The sequence below is a fragment of the Centruroides sculpturatus genome, unplaced genomic scaffold (genome assembly GCF_000671375.1).
Source record: "Centruroides sculpturatus isolate CEXI.00-Female unplaced genomic scaffold, Cexi_2.0 scaffold1106, whole genome shotgun sequence".
In the NCBI taxonomy this organism is placed as follows: Eukaryota; Metazoa; Arthropoda; class Arachnida; order Scorpiones; family Buthidae; genus Centruroides; species Centruroides sculpturatus.
In genome coordinates, this window is record NW_019385573.1 from 258,805 (window position 1) to 278,128 (window position 19,324).

The 19,324-nt window shown below is 33.5% G+C and overlaps 1 protein-coding gene across 2 annotated transcripts; it reads left to right on the top strand.

Moving 5' to 3' along the window:
• The first annotated feature begins 4,730 nt into the window (after nucleotides 1–4,730).
• On the top strand, nucleotides 4,731–17,701 carry LOC111640229 (solute carrier family 28 member 3-like). 2 transcript variants are annotated; one of them, XM_023386228.1, is made up of 12 exons: nucleotides 4,731–4,889; nucleotides 5,007–5,100; nucleotides 8,036–8,415; nucleotides 13,111–13,252; nucleotides 13,329–13,547; nucleotides 13,988–14,149; nucleotides 14,221–14,346; nucleotides 14,846–14,973; nucleotides 15,056–15,224; nucleotides 15,403–15,561; nucleotides 15,638–15,818; nucleotides 15,890–16,051. In XM_023386228.1, exons 2-12 carry the CDS (start codon nucleotides 5,011–5,013, stop codon nucleotides 15,901–15,903), a joined length of 1,770 nt encoding a protein of 589 aa, XP_023241996.1. In that variant the 5' UTR covers nucleotides 4,731–4,889; nucleotides 5,007–5,010; the 3' UTR covers nucleotides 15,904–16,051. The 2 variants fall into 2 exon arrangements, with proteins under 2 accessions (XP_023241996.1, XP_023241997.1); XM_023386229.1 differs by lacking the exon at nucleotides 15,890–16,051 and adding an exon at nucleotides 17,614–17,701 and having other exon boundaries at nucleotides 4,732–4,889.
• Nucleotides 17,702–19,324: the final 1,623 nt, after the last annotated feature.

A 19,324-nucleotide genomic window follows, 5' to 3' on the forward strand; every position in this document is an offset into this window, starting at 1 on the left:
ACCTGATAAGACAGACCTCAGAAAAATACTTTATGAGAGCTTTTATACTTTTATAAAGCTGTCTATAATGAAAATTAATTAACTAAGGATTTTTTCGCCCTGCCAAGGTGTGGACCAGTTATCCGGAGTGCTAAGTTATCGAGGGACGAGTTTTCGAGGTTCTACTGTAATAAAAACTGTTGATGTAGAGCAGTGGTTCCCAATTACTTTTTCCTGCGTACCACTTCAAGAAAGAGCTCAAACTTGCGTACCCCTTATAGCAGAAATTCATATTAATCTATACTAATATTATAAATTCGAAGATAATTCTGTCTCTCTGTCTGTTATCTTTTCACATCTAAACCGCCGAACAGGTTTTAATAAAATATGGCACGGAGATAGCTTACACGTTGGAGATGGACATATGCTACATTTTACTGCGAGAAAATATCTTACTCCCACGAGAAAATTCGATATAACGCGAGCGAAACCGTGGGTAGACAGCTAGTGATAAATATAATAAGTTTTTTTTTACATTTATTACCTTTAAAATACCAAAAAACCTCCATCTCGTCAATTTTTTGTTACACTTAAGTTTTTGTTTGTATTTAGCGTAAAATTCCTAGTTAACTTAAAATTTACTATTCTTTTTTTTTCTTATTTAAAAAATAGACTTAAAACGAAGACTTCTCACATTAATTCTATCAATTATAGCTGGACTTGGTAATAAATAAATAAATAAAAATGTTAATGGATGAAGAGAGTAGTGGTAGGGGGAGATGGGTTAAGTAGTTTTAGCGTTAGGAGAAAAGATTCATGATCGTATAGAAGCGGGTTAAAAGTTGATAGTGAATAATATTGGTGAGGCTGAGCATGTTTCAGCATGTTATCTGGGATAATAGAAATAAATATAAACAACCTGCTGTTGGATTAGATCGTGTTTCAACAAGCTAATTAAGTTCAGTACCTCGCTGGCCATCTAATGCCACACACAGTTTATATCCAGCATTCGAACGCTACTTACTGCGCTTGTATTTTTATTTCTGGAATATGGCTCGCGGAGGTTGTGTAATTTCTCCCGACAGCTTCTGTTATGTTTGTGGTGAATACACAGTGAAAAGTCAACAAAGAAACATAAGTGAATTAGTGAAAAAAGTTTAATTTGCGTATTTCAAATTGAAACTTGGAGAGGGAGATAAAGCAGATTTCTGGAAACAATGGGAGAAAAGGAAAAAGAATCACGGGACTCTTTCAAGAATGTAGTGCATAAGTTTTTGGGGAATACTAAGCACCCTGACTACAAAATCATTGTAAAACGCATGCTGGCAGCAGCGTATGAAGCTCGAGGATGCGTAATGAGCTTAAAAGTTTACTTCTTACACTCCCATGTTGACTATTTTCCCGAAAACTTGGGAGCCTACAATGAAGAACAGGGTGAAAGATTTCATCAGGATGTCCGTGATATCGAGAGACGCGAAAAGGAAAATGGGATGTCAATATGTTAGCTGACTACTGTTGAATGCTCAATCGAGAAACCAGAGAAGGAAATTGGAAACGAGTTTGGAAAAGCATCAAAAAGAAGAAGAAAATGTTTCATGCAAAAAAAGAGTATATCTAAAATTGTGTATAAATATCAGAAACAATTTGTTGATTAGTTGTAAGAAAATATTTATTACAATGAACTAAATATATTATAAGAGTTTTTATCAAAAATTTCTTTTTATTTTGCAAAAAATCTTTACGTGATGGGATGTAACGGAAGTTATTTTTAGAATCTGTGATCTGTAAAACATATAATTCAGCAAAAATATTCCATGCAGCTGGAAAATTTTTTTTGCAGACCTGTGTTATTTTTTTGATTGCTTCATCTCATGCATTTAAATTTTAAATAGACCGATTTTAGATTGTCGCGCGTACCCCTTCACGCAATTTCGCGTACCCCCAGGGGTACGCGTACCACTAATTGGGAACCACTGATGTAGAGTATAAAGGTACAGACTGAACCATTGGATTCTTAGACAACAGGCAAGCCAATTGCACTGTGAAATGATTTTTTTTTTTGGAAATTGTCCTATAATTGGTGTATTAAACTGTGTGGTATTTTCCTTATCCTCATTAATACCGATTCTTCTATACTAACTGCAGGATGACCGAGCGGTTATGGTGACACCCTACCTGCTGGAGGAGCCTGTATATAATTTTGACAGGAAGAACTCCAGGTATTTTCGAGGGTGATCCGTAGCGGAATCCGTATTTGACGATTATATAAAATAATAATTAAAGATTTTTATGATTCGATACGATTTCCTACACGCTTTTGATTGCAGCTAAGAGGTGCCATATTTTGAACTGCGGGTACCGAAATCGTGTTTCTCTTTTTGTTATTTTCAAGTACGAGCCATTACAGGAAAAGAATCTTTGGAAAAAAGAAAGAATTTATTTTCTTTCTCACGAAATATAAATTATCCTTAAGGGCACAGTTACAACATTGAGCGAGTTTAGTTGTCACGCGCTTGATGACTTATTGGAACGAGCAAAGTTGATGACCAGGCTAATTTGTCGCTATTCGCTGGCAAGTTCACTCTGTGTTGCTAACAGAAAAAATCGAAAGCGCATAAAATAATTATTTTTACTAATTTCGCGGCTTTGCACACTGGCAAGTACCTATTAATCACGCTCAGTATAATTGAACAGTATTGTCCATTGCTATTTCTGAAGATCGGAAACCGCAATAATGTAGCAATTGTAAAATACATTACTTGAAACCTTGGTCACGGACCTCATTATCTTCTTTAGATGATGCACTAAAGGTAGTCTACAAGCAGCATGTGGACGTCCATGATAGAGTGATGCCACAATTCTTTTCTTTCATTCTTTCTGCTCTGCTGACACTAATAAGACACTTCTTCCATGCCGATCATGAATTTAAACAAGTCCACGGTAAAATGGCTGGGTGGTGAGTGACGGAGCCCGACACCCTGATTCGATGGATCCCAGAGAAGTAAGATGTCACCTTAACCGATTCGGCCATATTCATGAATCTAATTGCGCTAGTGTTATATTTTCGTCTGTAGGAAAAACAATAGTACATATTTTCGTATAGAACTCCAGGAGATTACGATGCTGTTTTTAACAGAAGTGATTCATGGCTATGACTAAGATTATATTAGGCGTAAAAATTTATACATTCATTATTTTACGAAAACACTTTCTGATTCATGCAGTTGTTACACATTACTTTGAAATCTTCTACTTGCTTTCAGTAATTACGGCAATTTTTTGTAATTAAAAATTGCAATTTTCTTCCAAAAATAACATTTTTTTTTTTAAATCTCTGAAAGAATGATTTTCTAAACTGTCCTCAAGTATTTCCATGTTTTTTCAGTCTTCATTTTCAGCCTTTCCACAACAATTATAGCGAATGTGTTTCAAGTGAGGCATAACACATGTTAATTTTCTCTGCGTAGCAATTGAACAAGATAAATAAATGAAATATCAAACAACCGACACTGCTGTTTTATGTAATTTATGTTAATATACTTCAAATTGTAATGATCAACAGTTTAAATACAAGTCGACCCCCCTATAAGATTGTTGATTTTTCCGTTTTATCTGAATTACATGTTGTACGAGTCACTTAGATTTTACAAATATGTGAGCCGTTCACAGCCCGGCACACAAGTGACTCGTACAACATGTAATTCAGATAAAACGGAAAAATCAACAATCTTATAGGGGGGTCGACTGGTATGTGGTTTAATATCCTACAACGTTCTGGAAAGTGTAATTTCCGCATCTTACTTCCATCAAAATCGTGAATCTCCGTGTTAACTATGGCTCTGTGTTAGTTTAGTTATTGTAATGATATAATGAAAAATAAAAATGATATCTTGTGTAATGGGCAAAGTCACGTAATAAATTTTTAAAATATATCGTGAAATTTGTGTCATAATTTCGATTTTATATTTCATTAAATCATGAAAATAGATTTTAAGAATAGGTTTCGTATCGATGTCCATTTAACGGGCCCATAATCATCGAACACTTAGGTGTAAATCCGCTACAAATCAGTAGCGCGTTGAGTTTTTCGGGTTTTCATTCCTTATCTAACACCTAAATAGGAGCCAGTTTCCCATAGAAAGTTGTTTTAGGAGGCACCTCCTTGACAGATCTCATGGCTGCGTTGCTTTTACAGATTCCTCTAATAAAACCGTTCATATTAAAAAAGTATTTTTCCAAAGTAACTTTTAATTAATAATCCTTTACGGACCTGAAAGGATTTACAATGGTTCTGCAATCTTATAAATGTTCCGTGGTCAAATGCTAAACATAAAACATTTAAATAGGGTCCAGTATCGATTTGCCAGAGGGATAACAAATCGCCCGTATATTATGTCGTATCATTCCACAAAACCAAATCCCAAGAATATTTATGAACGGTTCCTTCCGGTTATATCGGAACCAATCACTCACCATCAGGCCTTTTCCATTGACAGCCTAGAGGAACTCACAATGGGCACGCAAGAAAGCCCTCTCAGCATCTACAGGAGGCCAACTAAAAGTGAGAAAAATAATAATAATAATAAATTCCAGTCTCTCAAATAAAGAAATAAATGATTTCATCATATTTATAAAATAAAATAAAACTGTAATCAAAACATGTAAACAATAGAGAACACGCAACAATAACATCATTGATGAAGTAAATACTAAAATATGAAAAAATGTATATAAACCGGATAAAAGCGGATCGTTTACGCGTTTTAATTGTTTTTCAATATTTGTTGATTTGCAAATAATAAACTTTTGTAATACAGAAATTGCGCGTGTTTCGCTACCTATACTCTATACCTTACTTAACAGTTTTTCTCATACAAAAATTCGCATTGTTCTGTGTTGGAGGAAAGAAGGTAAATTCATTTTTCCATAATTTCATAGGATCCCATTTCGATACCATTATATATATATATATATGTTAACTTGTAATATTTAAAGTAAAATTACTCATTTTATTATTTTCTTTTAAGTTCAATGGCCGAAGAAACTGAACAGCAGGATGATAAAAGCAAAGAAACTGTCATAGAAATACCTAATGGAAATTCGATGATAGCAGAAAAACCTGTAAGAATTTTATAATATTTTTGTATTTATTTTAATATTAAATTATATAGGATAATCACTTTTGGTTGTTTATCGTCGAATATATCGTAGTCTGTTCCTATATTTCATTGATTATGACACAGGAGAAATGTTATAATCCTAAAACTGCCATCTTTAGATTTAGCCTTAAGCTATGGCATCCTCACTTCCCCTATATAAATTGTAACTTTTTTCATTAACAATGAGCACTATAGTAAATAAATAATTAATATTAGTAATATAATAATAATGATAATTTATAGTATTATTTGTATTGACAAAGAAATGAGGCCCCATTGGACTTTAATTAGCCCTAGGCCCCGAAAAACCTAAATTCTAATCCGCCATTGTTATACGTCAACATACTATATGAAAAAATACTGATTGGCTTCTATCTGTATACCTACTTTTGGCCCCATCTCGTATCTTGTAAGCTTGGAGATGAATAGAGGACGAATTGTTCGGAAAAGGAGAACATTACTGATGTGTTTGAATACAGGGAAGACATTTAAGTCAAAATGGTTTGGTTTTGTCTAATGGAATATGACAACGCGAAGGCGATTTGCCGAAGGAGATACCTCCCAGGAAGATTTCTTATGGGAAAACTGGCTCCTATTTAGGTGTTAGACACGTGAAGAAAACCCGAAAACTTCACGCACGTGGCCAGCACCGGTATTCAGTGCTCGGCAAATGGTGGGTCAAAGTCAGAAGGGAGAATTTGATCTCCCTTTAGATGTTATATAGTAAACTAATCTATTTAGACTCTTTCTGTCTTGCGGACACTAACAGACTCTTTTCCAAGTCCATCGTGTATCATATCAGGCCCACAATGTGGCGGCCGAATAGTGAGGGATGGGGCCCAACACAACTAGGATAGATCACCTCCGAAAAATGCCCCGACTTTTTTGGCCGCGCGGTTAAGGCATCAGCCTATTGCTTTTAGTGTATCTAAGATAGAATGATGCCGGGTATCCTAAAAGCAATAGGCTGACTCTTTAACCGCCTCGTTCGTTCGGCTTTTCGACCTTATCTCTGTGGCATTACATTTATAAAATGTTCTACGTCACATAGAAGCGTTTTGCATCATGCCCAGCATCATTTTTGTAATTTGCTACTATTAGGTAGCTGCTATTATTAATTGGTAACCATTTATATACTTTTATAAATAGAAAATAGCCCTAAAGAAAAATAAAATACAACACATTTCACCCATAGTAATGAAAAATTATAAAGGTTCTTTATTACTGATTCTTACAGCTCTAAGGCGGGGTTACTATTTAGTATCACTTTCACTTTAAAAAGTTTCTTCCTCTATTTACACATGCTCCTTTCTATCACAAATTTCTATCTAGTAAGACCTAGTATTATCCCGGGGCACATATAGATACTTCTAACCATATTCATCACGACACTGGCCAAGCCTATAATGATAGGTTGTAAGAAATGAGGCCGAAAATATCTGAGACCGATTATCCATTAACAATATCTGAGGTTTCCTATCCAAATTTAAGCCCGAGTCCCTACAATGAGGTGAAGCCTTTATCATATCCATCAATTATAAGAGCTTAAGATGGATTTGAACCTGGATCTTCACGGCGGTAAGCATCTACCTTCCTAATTGTGCGCGCTGTAATTATATAAAAAGATATCTTAATACAAGTAATCCTCGCTTAATGAGCTTTTAATTCTCGATTTAACTCTGTTTATTAATTGTGAACGACCTTCATATTGCATGCCACTTCTGAAGAGCGCTTCTGTATGAAGAATTTGCTTAACAGATTACGTGTAGTATTTACTTGCAATGTACTAGGTATAAGGTTAATATTACTCTACTTTCTATGTGTAAATACTCGTGTTTATAGTAAAATATTATTTAGGTTTTTTAGTGATTTGCAACAATATATTGCAATGTTATTTTTATATCGTTGCAATATATTATTATGCAATTAGTAGTACATTTTATTGACGTTCTGTCAGATTATTTTACTATTTACGATATTTCAGTTTTAATTGCATATATTTTTTTATTTTTATGGAATATTTCGGAAATTCAAAATGGATAATGGTGCTTTTAATTGCGATACATAAAGTAACCTATTGGAGAAAACACCTCCATATTTAATCCTTTTTATTATGTATCGTTCAAGGTTTTTAATTTAAAATATTTATTAATTTATAAACTTAATTCGACAGAATTGCAAAAATTAATGTTTCAGATTTAATACCTTTAACTGGTTTTATAAATCATGTGATACTACACTTTGAATAATTCAATCATACAATGGACAATCATACCCGTCTGTCAGTTCTGGTATTTGTATTTTAATTGGAACAAAGGGATTAAATACAGAGCAATATGTTACAGAAGACACGTATGTGTTTTGCCTTATTCCATCACTCAAACCCTACTAAGTATTATACTATATATGAAAATACGCTAATAAATAAGTGTTGCCGCTATGATAGGATCAGGGTCAAATCCGGGTGTGTACTTTCACTTGTGCCACTAACCTCTGAGACTTCAACTACTGATCAGGCCTCACTCATAGCTCCAAATATTGACAGTTAAATCCCCAGATACTGTAATCATTTTGTCAGTTGAAGACAGAAATTACAAACACTCTGCTTGTTGAAGTCCCGGAGACTGCCAAGGGATTCCGTATTATGTTGGTTTCTGAATATGGTTGTAAAGACTTGCGACTGTGTCATCAGGTAGGTGAGATGCTGGACATGTCAGTTTCCTCTCCTTAATGTGTATTTTACATTGCTATGAGGTTAGTTGACCTTCCCCAGAGTACATGTGTCCTGGAGATAAGGTGTTGTTTAAATGCTGCATGCTCGGATTGCATTAGTATCAGCATCCTCACGTTAAATTTATGTAAGATTAACTTTTTAAAATAATATTTTTTCAATTTAGGAAACAAAAATAGCAATAACCGAAGAAAACAGGCTGTCAATAGAAGAACCCGAAAGTGACGATCAAGGAGATTTCATAAGCAGAATAGGAAATCGAATACGTAAATGGAAAAACAAAAACAAAAAATGGATCAAATATGTGGCCATGGCCATAATTTTTGTGTTGTACAACACTTATTTAGGTTTCGCGATCCATTTAACTTGGAACGATCCTCCCAAATGGAACAGAGGGGTTCGCTCCTTGCTTCTCTTCACAATTTTTGTGTATTTTATGATTCTGTATTACACCGTTCTTAAAAAATACGTAATTAAACCAGCACTTTACGGATTCTACCACATTAAATGTGTAAATATTGTACTGAATTGGAAATACTTCCCATGGTGAGTAATTCAAATAGAATAAGACAAAAGTATAATGTACAGTAGACCCTCCTATAAAACGGGTTCATATGATACGGATTCGTATATAACGGCGAAAAGATTGCGATCGTATTCGTATAAACACGCTAAAATAAACTCGTATAATACGATAAAACGTCATCGCCGACTCGTGTCGCGACAGGATTGGTCGAATCTAGACAAGTAGCGGATATTGCACAAACTGTTGAGTTTAAACGAACACTGGACCTACTAAAAACCACTTATTATTTAATAACGGCCATAAAAATTATATTTATATTAATGATGTCTCCAAAGTTCAGCGAATTTTTCGCAGAAAAATAATTTATCAGGAAACACGTGCCCACTGTTCGATGCGCCGCTTCACGACTAAAAGAAGCTTAAGCAATGGCGTCGTCGAACGGTGCACACTCGGTAAGTAATCCTACAATTTTTTGTTTATAGCATAGTTTATATGGATTATTCTCAAAAAAAATTATACGTGTTTTGGAAATGTTGAGTCAAATTAGTCTAGAATCGATTAATTTTATGGAAGAAAACATTTCAAACAGCCGTAGTCCGTAAACTTCACACGTGTCGGACTGTGATTGGCTCATGTATTTAAAAACTCGTAAAACATGAATTTCATAAAACACGGAACGTATCTACCGTGTTATAGGGGGGTCTACTGTATTCCTCCAATTTATATTTATAAACGATTAATTTATGATAATTCCAAGTGGAAGTAGATTAGTAAGCAAACCAATAGCATAGTCCGTTTGATTTAAAACGGTTTATTCTGTTGGTTCGCTTACTTACTACATAGAAGCACCTATAAGAATCCATGTGTTTTAGATCGCTAATTAATTAAGGATGTTACTAGGTTCGTGTCTGCACGAATCTAGTAACGAGCAGGAAATGCGAGCGATATATTTCTCGCAAAAGTAAACCATGCACAAGCGAGATTTCTGGCTCTAGCAAATATCTGACGAAGTTTGATATTTATCGCGATTCGCCTCTTGTTTTGCTAAACACTGAGCTTGCGCCTGTGCATAGGGGTAGAAAATGGTGACATATTTACTGTATAAGAAAAATTAATTAATACTGTTTATTCTCACCCTGAAATATTGACAAACGTCTTCCTGATCAAGGGAATCAAAACATTTTAATTTCAAAATTGAATAAAATAACGGAAGTGACCAAATTAGACTGTAGCGAACATGTGACGTCCGTCTCCATGCGAGGTCGTATCAGGGTAATCCCGAAAGTGAGGTGTCCTATTTTTTTTACAAAGAAACGTTTATTTTCAATAATGTTCACATCAAAGCTTGAACATTTATCTATGTCTCTACATAATTGTCATTTCTGTCAATGCATTTTTGTAGGTGCTATAGCAGTTTTTGTATGCCCGTGTCATACAGGCTCGCCGCCATGTCGTGTTAAACCGATTGAAATTCATCGCTAATTGTGTATGGCCAGAAGCGTATTGTATATAAAGAAAAAAGCGGGGACCGTCAATTTCCGAAGAACCATGCGTGAAAATCGGTGGATCACTCTGGATGCTCTCTGCATTTTGGTTCCTGGGTTCTCCCAAAGCACTATTCGTAAGATTTCAACGGAATGGTTGAAATATCGGAAGGTGTGCCCACGATATGAGGGCGAACAGGTATGACATGGGCATACAAAAACTACCACAGCACCTAGAAAAATGCATCGACCGAAATGGCGATTATGTAGAAAAATAGATAAATGTTTAAGCTTTAATTAAGATGATGTAAACATTATTAAAAATAAACGTTCTTTTGTATTTTTAAAAACATAGGAGACCTTACTTTTGGGATTACCCTCGTACCACACTCGATAGATATATTAGTCTCTTAACTAGCAATAGCTGTAATGCTACGAAATTGGAGTAATAAATATTTCTGCCACTTCGAGCTCTGTAATCGCTTTGTGTAATAAGTTTTGCTCGAGCATAGAAAGAGTTGGCTGTAAACATCCGAAATTCTTTTTAAACAAGAAATTTTTCTCGTTTTTAACTTAGATGTTGCTTTTGTCTTTCTAAAAGACTATTTGTAAATACTATTTTAATTCAATTTTGAACATTATTTATTCATAAATGTCGCTAATATTTATAATTCTATTAATATAATTCAGATAATGAGTTTCAGGTTGATAAATAGAATAAATAGCGAGGTTTCGGCCGAAGTTTTCATCTCTAAAACGTGAACGTCGAACGTCAAGTGCCGCTTACAAGATAGCGGCGCTGGACGTTCACGTTTTAAAGATAAAAACTTCGGCCGCAACTTCCCTATTGTGAGATTCGAGAAATTATTTTCTCCTTAATTTTGTAAAAAAGCCGAGTTATAAAAAAACTTTTTTTTATTTCCTCCGTTTCCTACGGAATTAGAAAACGAGACGTGCAACAAAGCCCTCCTTTTCTTGCTGACCTGAGAAAGTTGAAAGAATAATCATAACAATTAATAGCGAGGTTGCCGCCGTAATGCTCGACGTTCCAAACGCCATTGTCAACCTTCTGGGCTTACAGGAAGGCGGTGCTGAACGTCCGACGTTCGCGTGTTCGCAACTTCGGCCTCAACCTCGCTAATTGTTGATGTGTGAAAACGTCGAAACTTAAACAATTTTTCAGTGTGAATCTGACAACAAGTCAAAATTCCACCGCCCCATCAATGACTCATTTGAAGTGTCCTCACTAGAAAACATAGGGTCACATGATATAATTCCCACACCTCGTGGAGATATAATAACCGCACACCCGATCTTCGGGGCGGAACTCCCCAGAAAAAGCCATAGATTGCGACTCGTCTCGCTATAATACCAACGTATCTACAACGAAGGGCCGCTGCTTTAGAACGTAGCTGAGAATGCAGTATATCTTCTTCTTCTTCTTCTTAGATATTGTTTATATGGAGATTTTAGCTCAATATAGGCTCTTTCTCCGATTAGACATGTGTGTATGATCGCTATGCCACCGATTTGCCAGCCGTATCCGAACGGCCTATACGTACGCGCGGGAAATAATGCCTTCAGGGAGGACTTTTATGGGGAACTGGCCTCCTATTCAGTCGTTATTGGCAAGGAGAAAACCCGGAAAACTCCAAGCAGCCAGCCTGTCCGATCGCGGCGCAAACCCACGACCGAACTTCCCAGTGTTTAGGGTCTGGTCACCGCTATGAGCGGCAACGGAGACCACTCGCCCACTGGTGGGTCCCAGTGTTTAGGGTCTGGTCACCGCTATGAGCGGCAACGGAGACCACTCGCCCACTGGTGGGGGCATGCAGTATATCTAACGACTCTGGCCGTACTTAACGATAGCGAGAAAACAACAGGCACGAAACGTCATCACCTCTTCTCGCTCGCTCGTGTCTGCATAATCGCACCCTAATAAATAATGTATTACTATAAGAAATGCGTTTTTATTTAAAATGTACGTTAATATTTTATTATAATTAATTAAATTTGTATAATTAATAATATCCTTTCGTACTGCTTAAATAATTTAATCAAAGTTTTAAATTTTTTACATACATTGTAACCTGTATACGAACTCCGCCATCTGTTTGGGACATTAAACATTAATGTATTAATTTTTTTTCGTTTTTATATTTATAGTTTATTATCTTAAAATTAGTTTATTTTTAATAAATTATATTTTATTAAATTAATTTTAAAATGTATAATTTATATTTTAATTAGTTACCTCATTTTAAAAGTTGTAAAACGTCATTAAATATATCACGTGATACTTTGAAAATTAATTAAATTTTTATGATTTTATTTACGTAATTTATTTTTAAAATGTTATTCTAATAAATTCGTTTTGAAATACATGTATATTTAAAATAAGATTCGTCATCATATTTTTTAATGACGAATTTTAATCTTTCTTTAGAATTTTTATCGTCTGTTACAATGACGTCAACCAAAATTATTTCATTTTTTACGAAATAATAAACAATTTATATTACAACGTAATTTTATAATTTAAAAATAAATTAAACAATTATTAAACATTTGATTATCGATCGAAATTCTTAAATATTAATTTTTAAAATTTAATGACATCAACTGACGATGTATTTTTAAATATTTTAAAATCTGATAAATAAATTAATTAGTTTAATTTACAAATTAGTTATTTTATTTTATTATATNAAATATAATATTGTAATAATTGTATTAAAAAATTATACTTTTAATTTATTAATACTTATTTCAACATAATAATTATTAATTTGTATAAATTAATTAAAACTTTTCGTTTAAATTGAAATATATTAACTAAAAATTAAATAGTTGAAGTGAAGTAGTTCCGTTTTATGGCGTCAGATGGCGATGTGATTGTGGAATATGTTAAGTGTTGCCATGATTCTATTGTATTAATGGTAGCAACAATTTATTGTTCTCTCCAAAAATTTATCTTGAGATTTTTCCTGTTATTCAGTGATGCCAACTTAGGGGGTTTCCTCAATTTAAGAGAAACTTATTTCAGTTTTTTGGGAGGAACTCTGTTAATCTTAAGGGAATTTCAGTCATTTTAGTGGGTTTCCACAGAAGGTTGGCAACACTGATCATATTATTATACATCACGTGAACACGTGTTGCTATTATAAGAGTCAATCCATTTTATGAAAGATTGAATTAATTGAATTAGCACTTTATATTTTTATTTTAAAGGTTAATATGGGCATTAATAGTATTAGGGCTGACAATATTCCTTATTATTGATTCAGCAAATAATCGTTATCGTCTACTTTCCTTCTCCGGTTTGTTTGTTTTGATTCTTTTCGGTTACTTATTTTCGGCACATAGAAAACACGTAAGTCAATACTTTACCTTACATTATTTACATTCCGTATGCTCTAGAATTAACCTTATATGTGTAATATATTTAGATAATATGGAGGCAGACTCTATGGGGATGCCTTCTCCAGTTTATCTTTGGAGTAATGGTTTTGAGATGGGACACTGGAAGAGAAATTCTGGAAACTTTTGCAAATAAAGTTGACGTCTTTCTGGGTTATACCGATTACGGTTCCAAGTTTGTCTTCGATTATCTGGCTACTGGTGAATTAAAAGATTTGCCGAAACAAAATACTATATTTGCTTTTAAGGTAAGAATTTTGGGTTAAATTTACCTTAGGTAGCCAAAATGGCGGCTCGTTTCTGATATCAGCAAACAGAAGAAAGGAAACAGTGGGGACGCACGTTCTAACCTAACCTAACCTATTCTAATAAATTACCATAATTATTACCAACCAAACTATTAGAATAGGTTAGGTTAGGTTAGAATATGCGTCAGCACTGTTTCCTTTCTTTTGTTTGCTGGAATCAGAGATGAGCCGCCATTTTGTCTACCTAAGGTAAATCTAACCGAATTTTGATTGATGCCGACATTTTATTTAAAGAATTAAATAGCATTAAGAAATTTCAAAACCTAAGTAACTTTTACAAACCAGTACAGATGAACTAAAATCCATTCTAAAGACAATTTAACAATATATATAAACTTATAAATTTGACTATAATTGTAATTATATTTAAAATCCTTCAGGTGCTACCTGTAGTCCTGTTTTTCAGTTTCTTCACTTCTATCTTGTATTACTATGGAATTATGCAGATTTTGGTACTCAAAGTTGGATGGTTTCTTCATAAAACAATTAAAACTACAGCTTGTGAATCGGTGACGGCAGCCGCAAACATTTTCTTAGGATTGGTATATCATTTGATACCATTTACATAAGCATTTTTCGTTCAAATTTAGTAATGATTTTGATTTATTTTTAGATTGAAACACCTTTGCTAATTAAACCATTTATTGGTTTTATGACTAAATCAGAAATTCATGCAGTTATGACCGGTGGATTTGCAACGATAGCGGGAGGTGTTATGGCAGCTTATATTAGTTTTGGTGTAAGTGAATACCAGTCGACCCCCTATAACACTGTTGATAATTTCGTTTTATATGAATTCCATGTTGTATGAGTCACTTATATTTTACAAATACATGTGCTGGACTGTGAACAGATCACATATTTGTAAAATCTAAGCGACTCATACAACATGGAATTCATATAAAACGGAAAAATCAACAGTGTTATAGGGGGTGTCGACTGTAATAGGACCGAAGAGGGGCATTAAGCGACAAAATGCATATCANCTATAACACTGTTGATAATTTCGTTTTATATGAATTCCATGTTGTATGAGTCACTTATATTTTACAAATACATGTGCCGGGCTGTGAACGGCTCATGTATTTGTAAAATATAAGTGACTCGTACAACATGGAATTCATATAAAACGGAATTATCAACAGTGTTATAGGGGGTCGACTGTATTTTAATATTATTTTAAAAAATTATGTATAATGTTATTTTATCTTTTAATTTATTACTTTTCCAACTTTTAGGTTAATGCAACTCACTTGTTATCAGCTTCGGTTATGTCGGCTCCTGCGGCATTGTCGTTCGCCAAGTTATTTTATCCAGAAACTGAAGAAACTAAAACTTCTATCAAGCATATTAAAGTGGAAAAGGGGTACAAAAATGCTTTATTTACTTTACTAATAAGTTAATTATGGAGTCCATTTTATATATAATTTTTATTTTTATTTTTTTAGAACCGAAAAAAACGTTCTTGAAGCTGCAGTTAATGGTGTAACGTCAGCCGTTAATATAGTAGTAAACATGGCTGTAAATATGATTGCTTTCTTGGCATTCGTTAATTTTTTGGATGGAACAATATCGTGGTTTGGTAGTTTACTCGGATACGAATACATCACCTTTGATGTGAGTTAAATCACTTCTTTAACACGTTTTTAATAAATACAGAGAGGCCATAATAAGTTTCTCTATTCAGAACACTGTAATCAATAAGAGAATTGACATAAAGTGCACTGAATAGGAAACTTTAATTATTCCCATCCTGTGTAATAACTGTTTCTTTTTTGGGGGGTGTAATTTTCAGTGGATTGTTTCTAAATGTTTCATTCCTATATCAATTATAATGGGAATCGAATGGAAAGATGCAGAACATGTAGCCAACTTAGTAGGAATTAAAACTATTGTTAACGAATTTGTAGCATACCAGAAGTTAGGAGAGTTAAAGAAGGCAAATAAAATATCTGTAAGTTTTTATACAGTAAATTTATGGTATAATTTAATAAATTTATATTTATATTCTTGTAATTTTAACACTACAGAAACGATCAGAATACATAGCAACGTATGCCCTCTGCGGGTTTTCAAATATTAGCGCAATAGGAATACAAATGGGTGCTCTAATTGCCATTGCACAAAATAAGAAGTCCGATATTGCTACTGTTTCGGTTCGTGCTCTAATTGCTGGTTCTTTTGCGTGTTTCATGACAGCGTGTATAGCTGGTATGTTCCATTTTATGTACTAATTTCATGAATTTTAATTAAAAGATAACTTTTATTTATTTTCCTTTCAGGTTCACTCATATAAACTTAATTGCTAAATCACTTATTTTAATAAAAAAAAATAAGGATTTAATCAAGACCTATAAACGTTTCTGTGTTATATTAAATGTGTTTGTAAAATACTTTAATGTCAGTTGATTAAAATAATTTGACGGTTTTTTTGTGTGTTGTTGTACATAAAAATCAAATGTTTGCCCGTTTTTTCCTTTAATTTAATGTGTAGAGATTCCTTTCACAGTTTAAAGTTACGTGAAGCTTTATATTTTCCACAATATGTAATTACAGTCCCCCCCCTATAACACTGTTGATGATTCCGTTTTATATGAATTCCATGTTGTACGAGTCACTTAGATTTTACAAATACGTGAGCCGTTCACAACCCGGCACACGTATTTGTAAAATCTAAGTGACTCGTACAACACGGAATTCATATAAAACGGAATAATCAACAGTGTTATAGGGGGGTTCGACTGTATTTTTATGTACAATGGAATCCGGTTATTATAATCGCGGATAATGTTATCAATTGGTTATTGTTACCATAATCAGTAGGTCCCAAAACACTGTATATACCTTAAAGATACCGGCTCTATCTACAGCATATAGTTATGCATAGTTTTATATATTCTATAGAATATATTATATTGATTTTCAGGAAATATGTGTTAAAATTATATTTAAACTTTTAACGTGTTCGTAAATTTTATTACAGTAGAATAAATTGGGGAAATGAAACCTTTTTAAGATAACAACGCCATAGAATATTTTAAAAATTGAAACGTGTCATGGCTAATGTATATTCAAAGAAATAAATTTACTTTTGTAAACATTTTTAGCAGTTTTTAAATTCTATTCCTGCCTTGTCATCCCACAGGAACAAACAGAAAATACCCCCCCTTATCAAGTGATTAAAGTACGAGTATAACAAACACTTTCTACGTATTCATTAATTCGTTTTAATCACTAAATTTTTATTTACAAGTGTTTTTATTACTCATTTACTGTCATAGTGACTCATACTTTTAACAGTTTATTCTTAAACTTTGCTAATACAGTAGAGTCTCGAAAACTCGGCCTAATGTGGACCGAAGGGTGGCCGAGTTTGTGAAAATGCCGGGTTATCGGGAATGGGGTTTAAAAAAATAAGTATGAGTGTTTCCTCAGAAAATACTGTACTGTACTTGTATGTATTGTTTACTTGAGAATACAACAGAGAATAAACTGCTCAAATACCCTTAAACGAAAGAAAAGTACGTCCTTTATGAAGGCATAGAGCCTTTACTACATGAAAATTAATGAATACACTGTGTACAGTAATTTACCTGATAAGACAGACCTCAGAAAAATACTTTATGAGGCATAAAGCTGTCTATAATGAAAATGAATTAACTAAGGATTTTTGCCCTGCCAGGGTGTGGCCGAATTATCCGGACTGCCGGGTTATCGAGTGCCGAGTTTTCGAGACTCTACTGTAATTTTAACAAGCTACAGATTATGGCCTCGTGTTATAAATTAAAGCTCTCGCAGTTTTACATGTACTGTATACAATTAACTGGTTAAAATCACATTGGTATCTTGCTTGTATTTGCTAACTGTATTGCAAGACAAAGAAAGAACATGCTACTACATGTTTTAATCATTGTATTGTTTATTCACTTATTTTTAAAGATGTTCTAGACATTGTCATTATGACCTCACCCTTCCTGTATTAATTACTTTAACCCTATTTAATTAGTATAAACGAGTCTGAAGCAGATTGTGCTGTAGTTCTGGTCACCCCCTTATAAGACACGACATATATTAAAGATACAAGCAATTCTACGTTTAAGGTAAGAACTATTATATCTTGTTTAATTACAGTATTTATTTGCTGTTACTCTGTTATTAAATTACAATCACCTATATTAATAGGCTCCTCCTTATAACGTACTACACCCCTCCCCGCGACCAACATTTAGCATTATACATTTAATTACAGTAATTAAATGTATTAAGTGACTTAATACATTTAATTCGTGACTGTTACATCCCCGAAGGTTTTAATTAATGGTTTATTAGTGATTAAAATTAGTAGTTTTCCCTATAGTGTAGAGATGAATAGTGTTATGAGCTTTATAGTGTAAAGTTTCCTCTATCTCATGACGTTACAATAGTGTTAAATTTTAATCCTATATAATTGTACTGTACATAATATACACAAACAATTGTTTATCTTTAAAAAACAATTACAAATATTAAAATTAATATTTATTATAATTAATTATCTTACACTTATACTAATACTTTATCAGATAACTCTACTATTGAACTAACTATAACATGAAAATCAGCGCTGATACTATTGTTAGATCTCCTCACAAAGCGTAAAATGGCTTAAAACTTTACGATTTTTAAACATTTTAAGGACACCTCTGGTGTTAATCACTTAAAACACTTAAAATGCCATCGTTTACCACACTTAAAATGTTATTTTTTCACAGAAATAAATTGTTTATTACCCTAATGAGTGCTATTAGAGTAATAAACAATAGTAGCTGATAGCGTAGATACTAAAAGCTTTGTATACTGTTTTAAGCAATAACAATAGTAAATACTGCTATGGTAACAAACAGACGTCACTGTAGTTGCATTTGCGCAGAAGGTAACATCTGTTAAAACCTGTTTTATCAACCACACTAGTCGTACGGCGCGGTACAAGTATATTATACAGGTAAGCTCTAGTGTTAATATATGGATATACCCAACAAAACTTTAACGTATTTGATCACTTAAACACACCATTTTAAGCTCGTGCGGTCGAACAATACCCCCGAAACAGTAGACATTCGATTGTTTCGTACACTCGAATGTATCTACACTATTTTAATTGTGTGTAGCGAGTTAAAAATCACATAGCATAACAGAAAAACTGGAATAATCATGAGGTCATGTGTGTTCTCTGAATAGTATTGTTTCTATAGGAGCTCTTGTTAAAAAGATCAGGTCTTTACAACGTGTTTAATATAAACACATTATCTTGTGAATGGCATTATCTTTAATAGTTTAGAGATAATTTTTGGGTAGAAAGTGCTAAAATAATCAATTCCGTTTCAAGTGTTACATCCTGTACGAATGAGTAAACACGTGCAACGGTCGAGCTCGTGTAAATAACCTGTTGTTCACGGACATCGTGTCAATCATACATTAAATAATTGCTTATGTAGTCGTATACAACTGTATACTACTGTACTCTTTATACTTAACTGTATTAAATTCTAAATCAGGACGTTATAAATTTTCGCATTTCTGGGTTAATAAACACATAAAACCTTACTCATTATGTGTTTTTTAAGCAGTAAGCAGTTTCATGTGTTTACTTCATTTTCTCCAATAAGTAAATACCTGTAAATAAGGCCTTAAGTAAGGACTTAGTAAAGAGTGAATATTACTGTTACTGATTGGTTCTT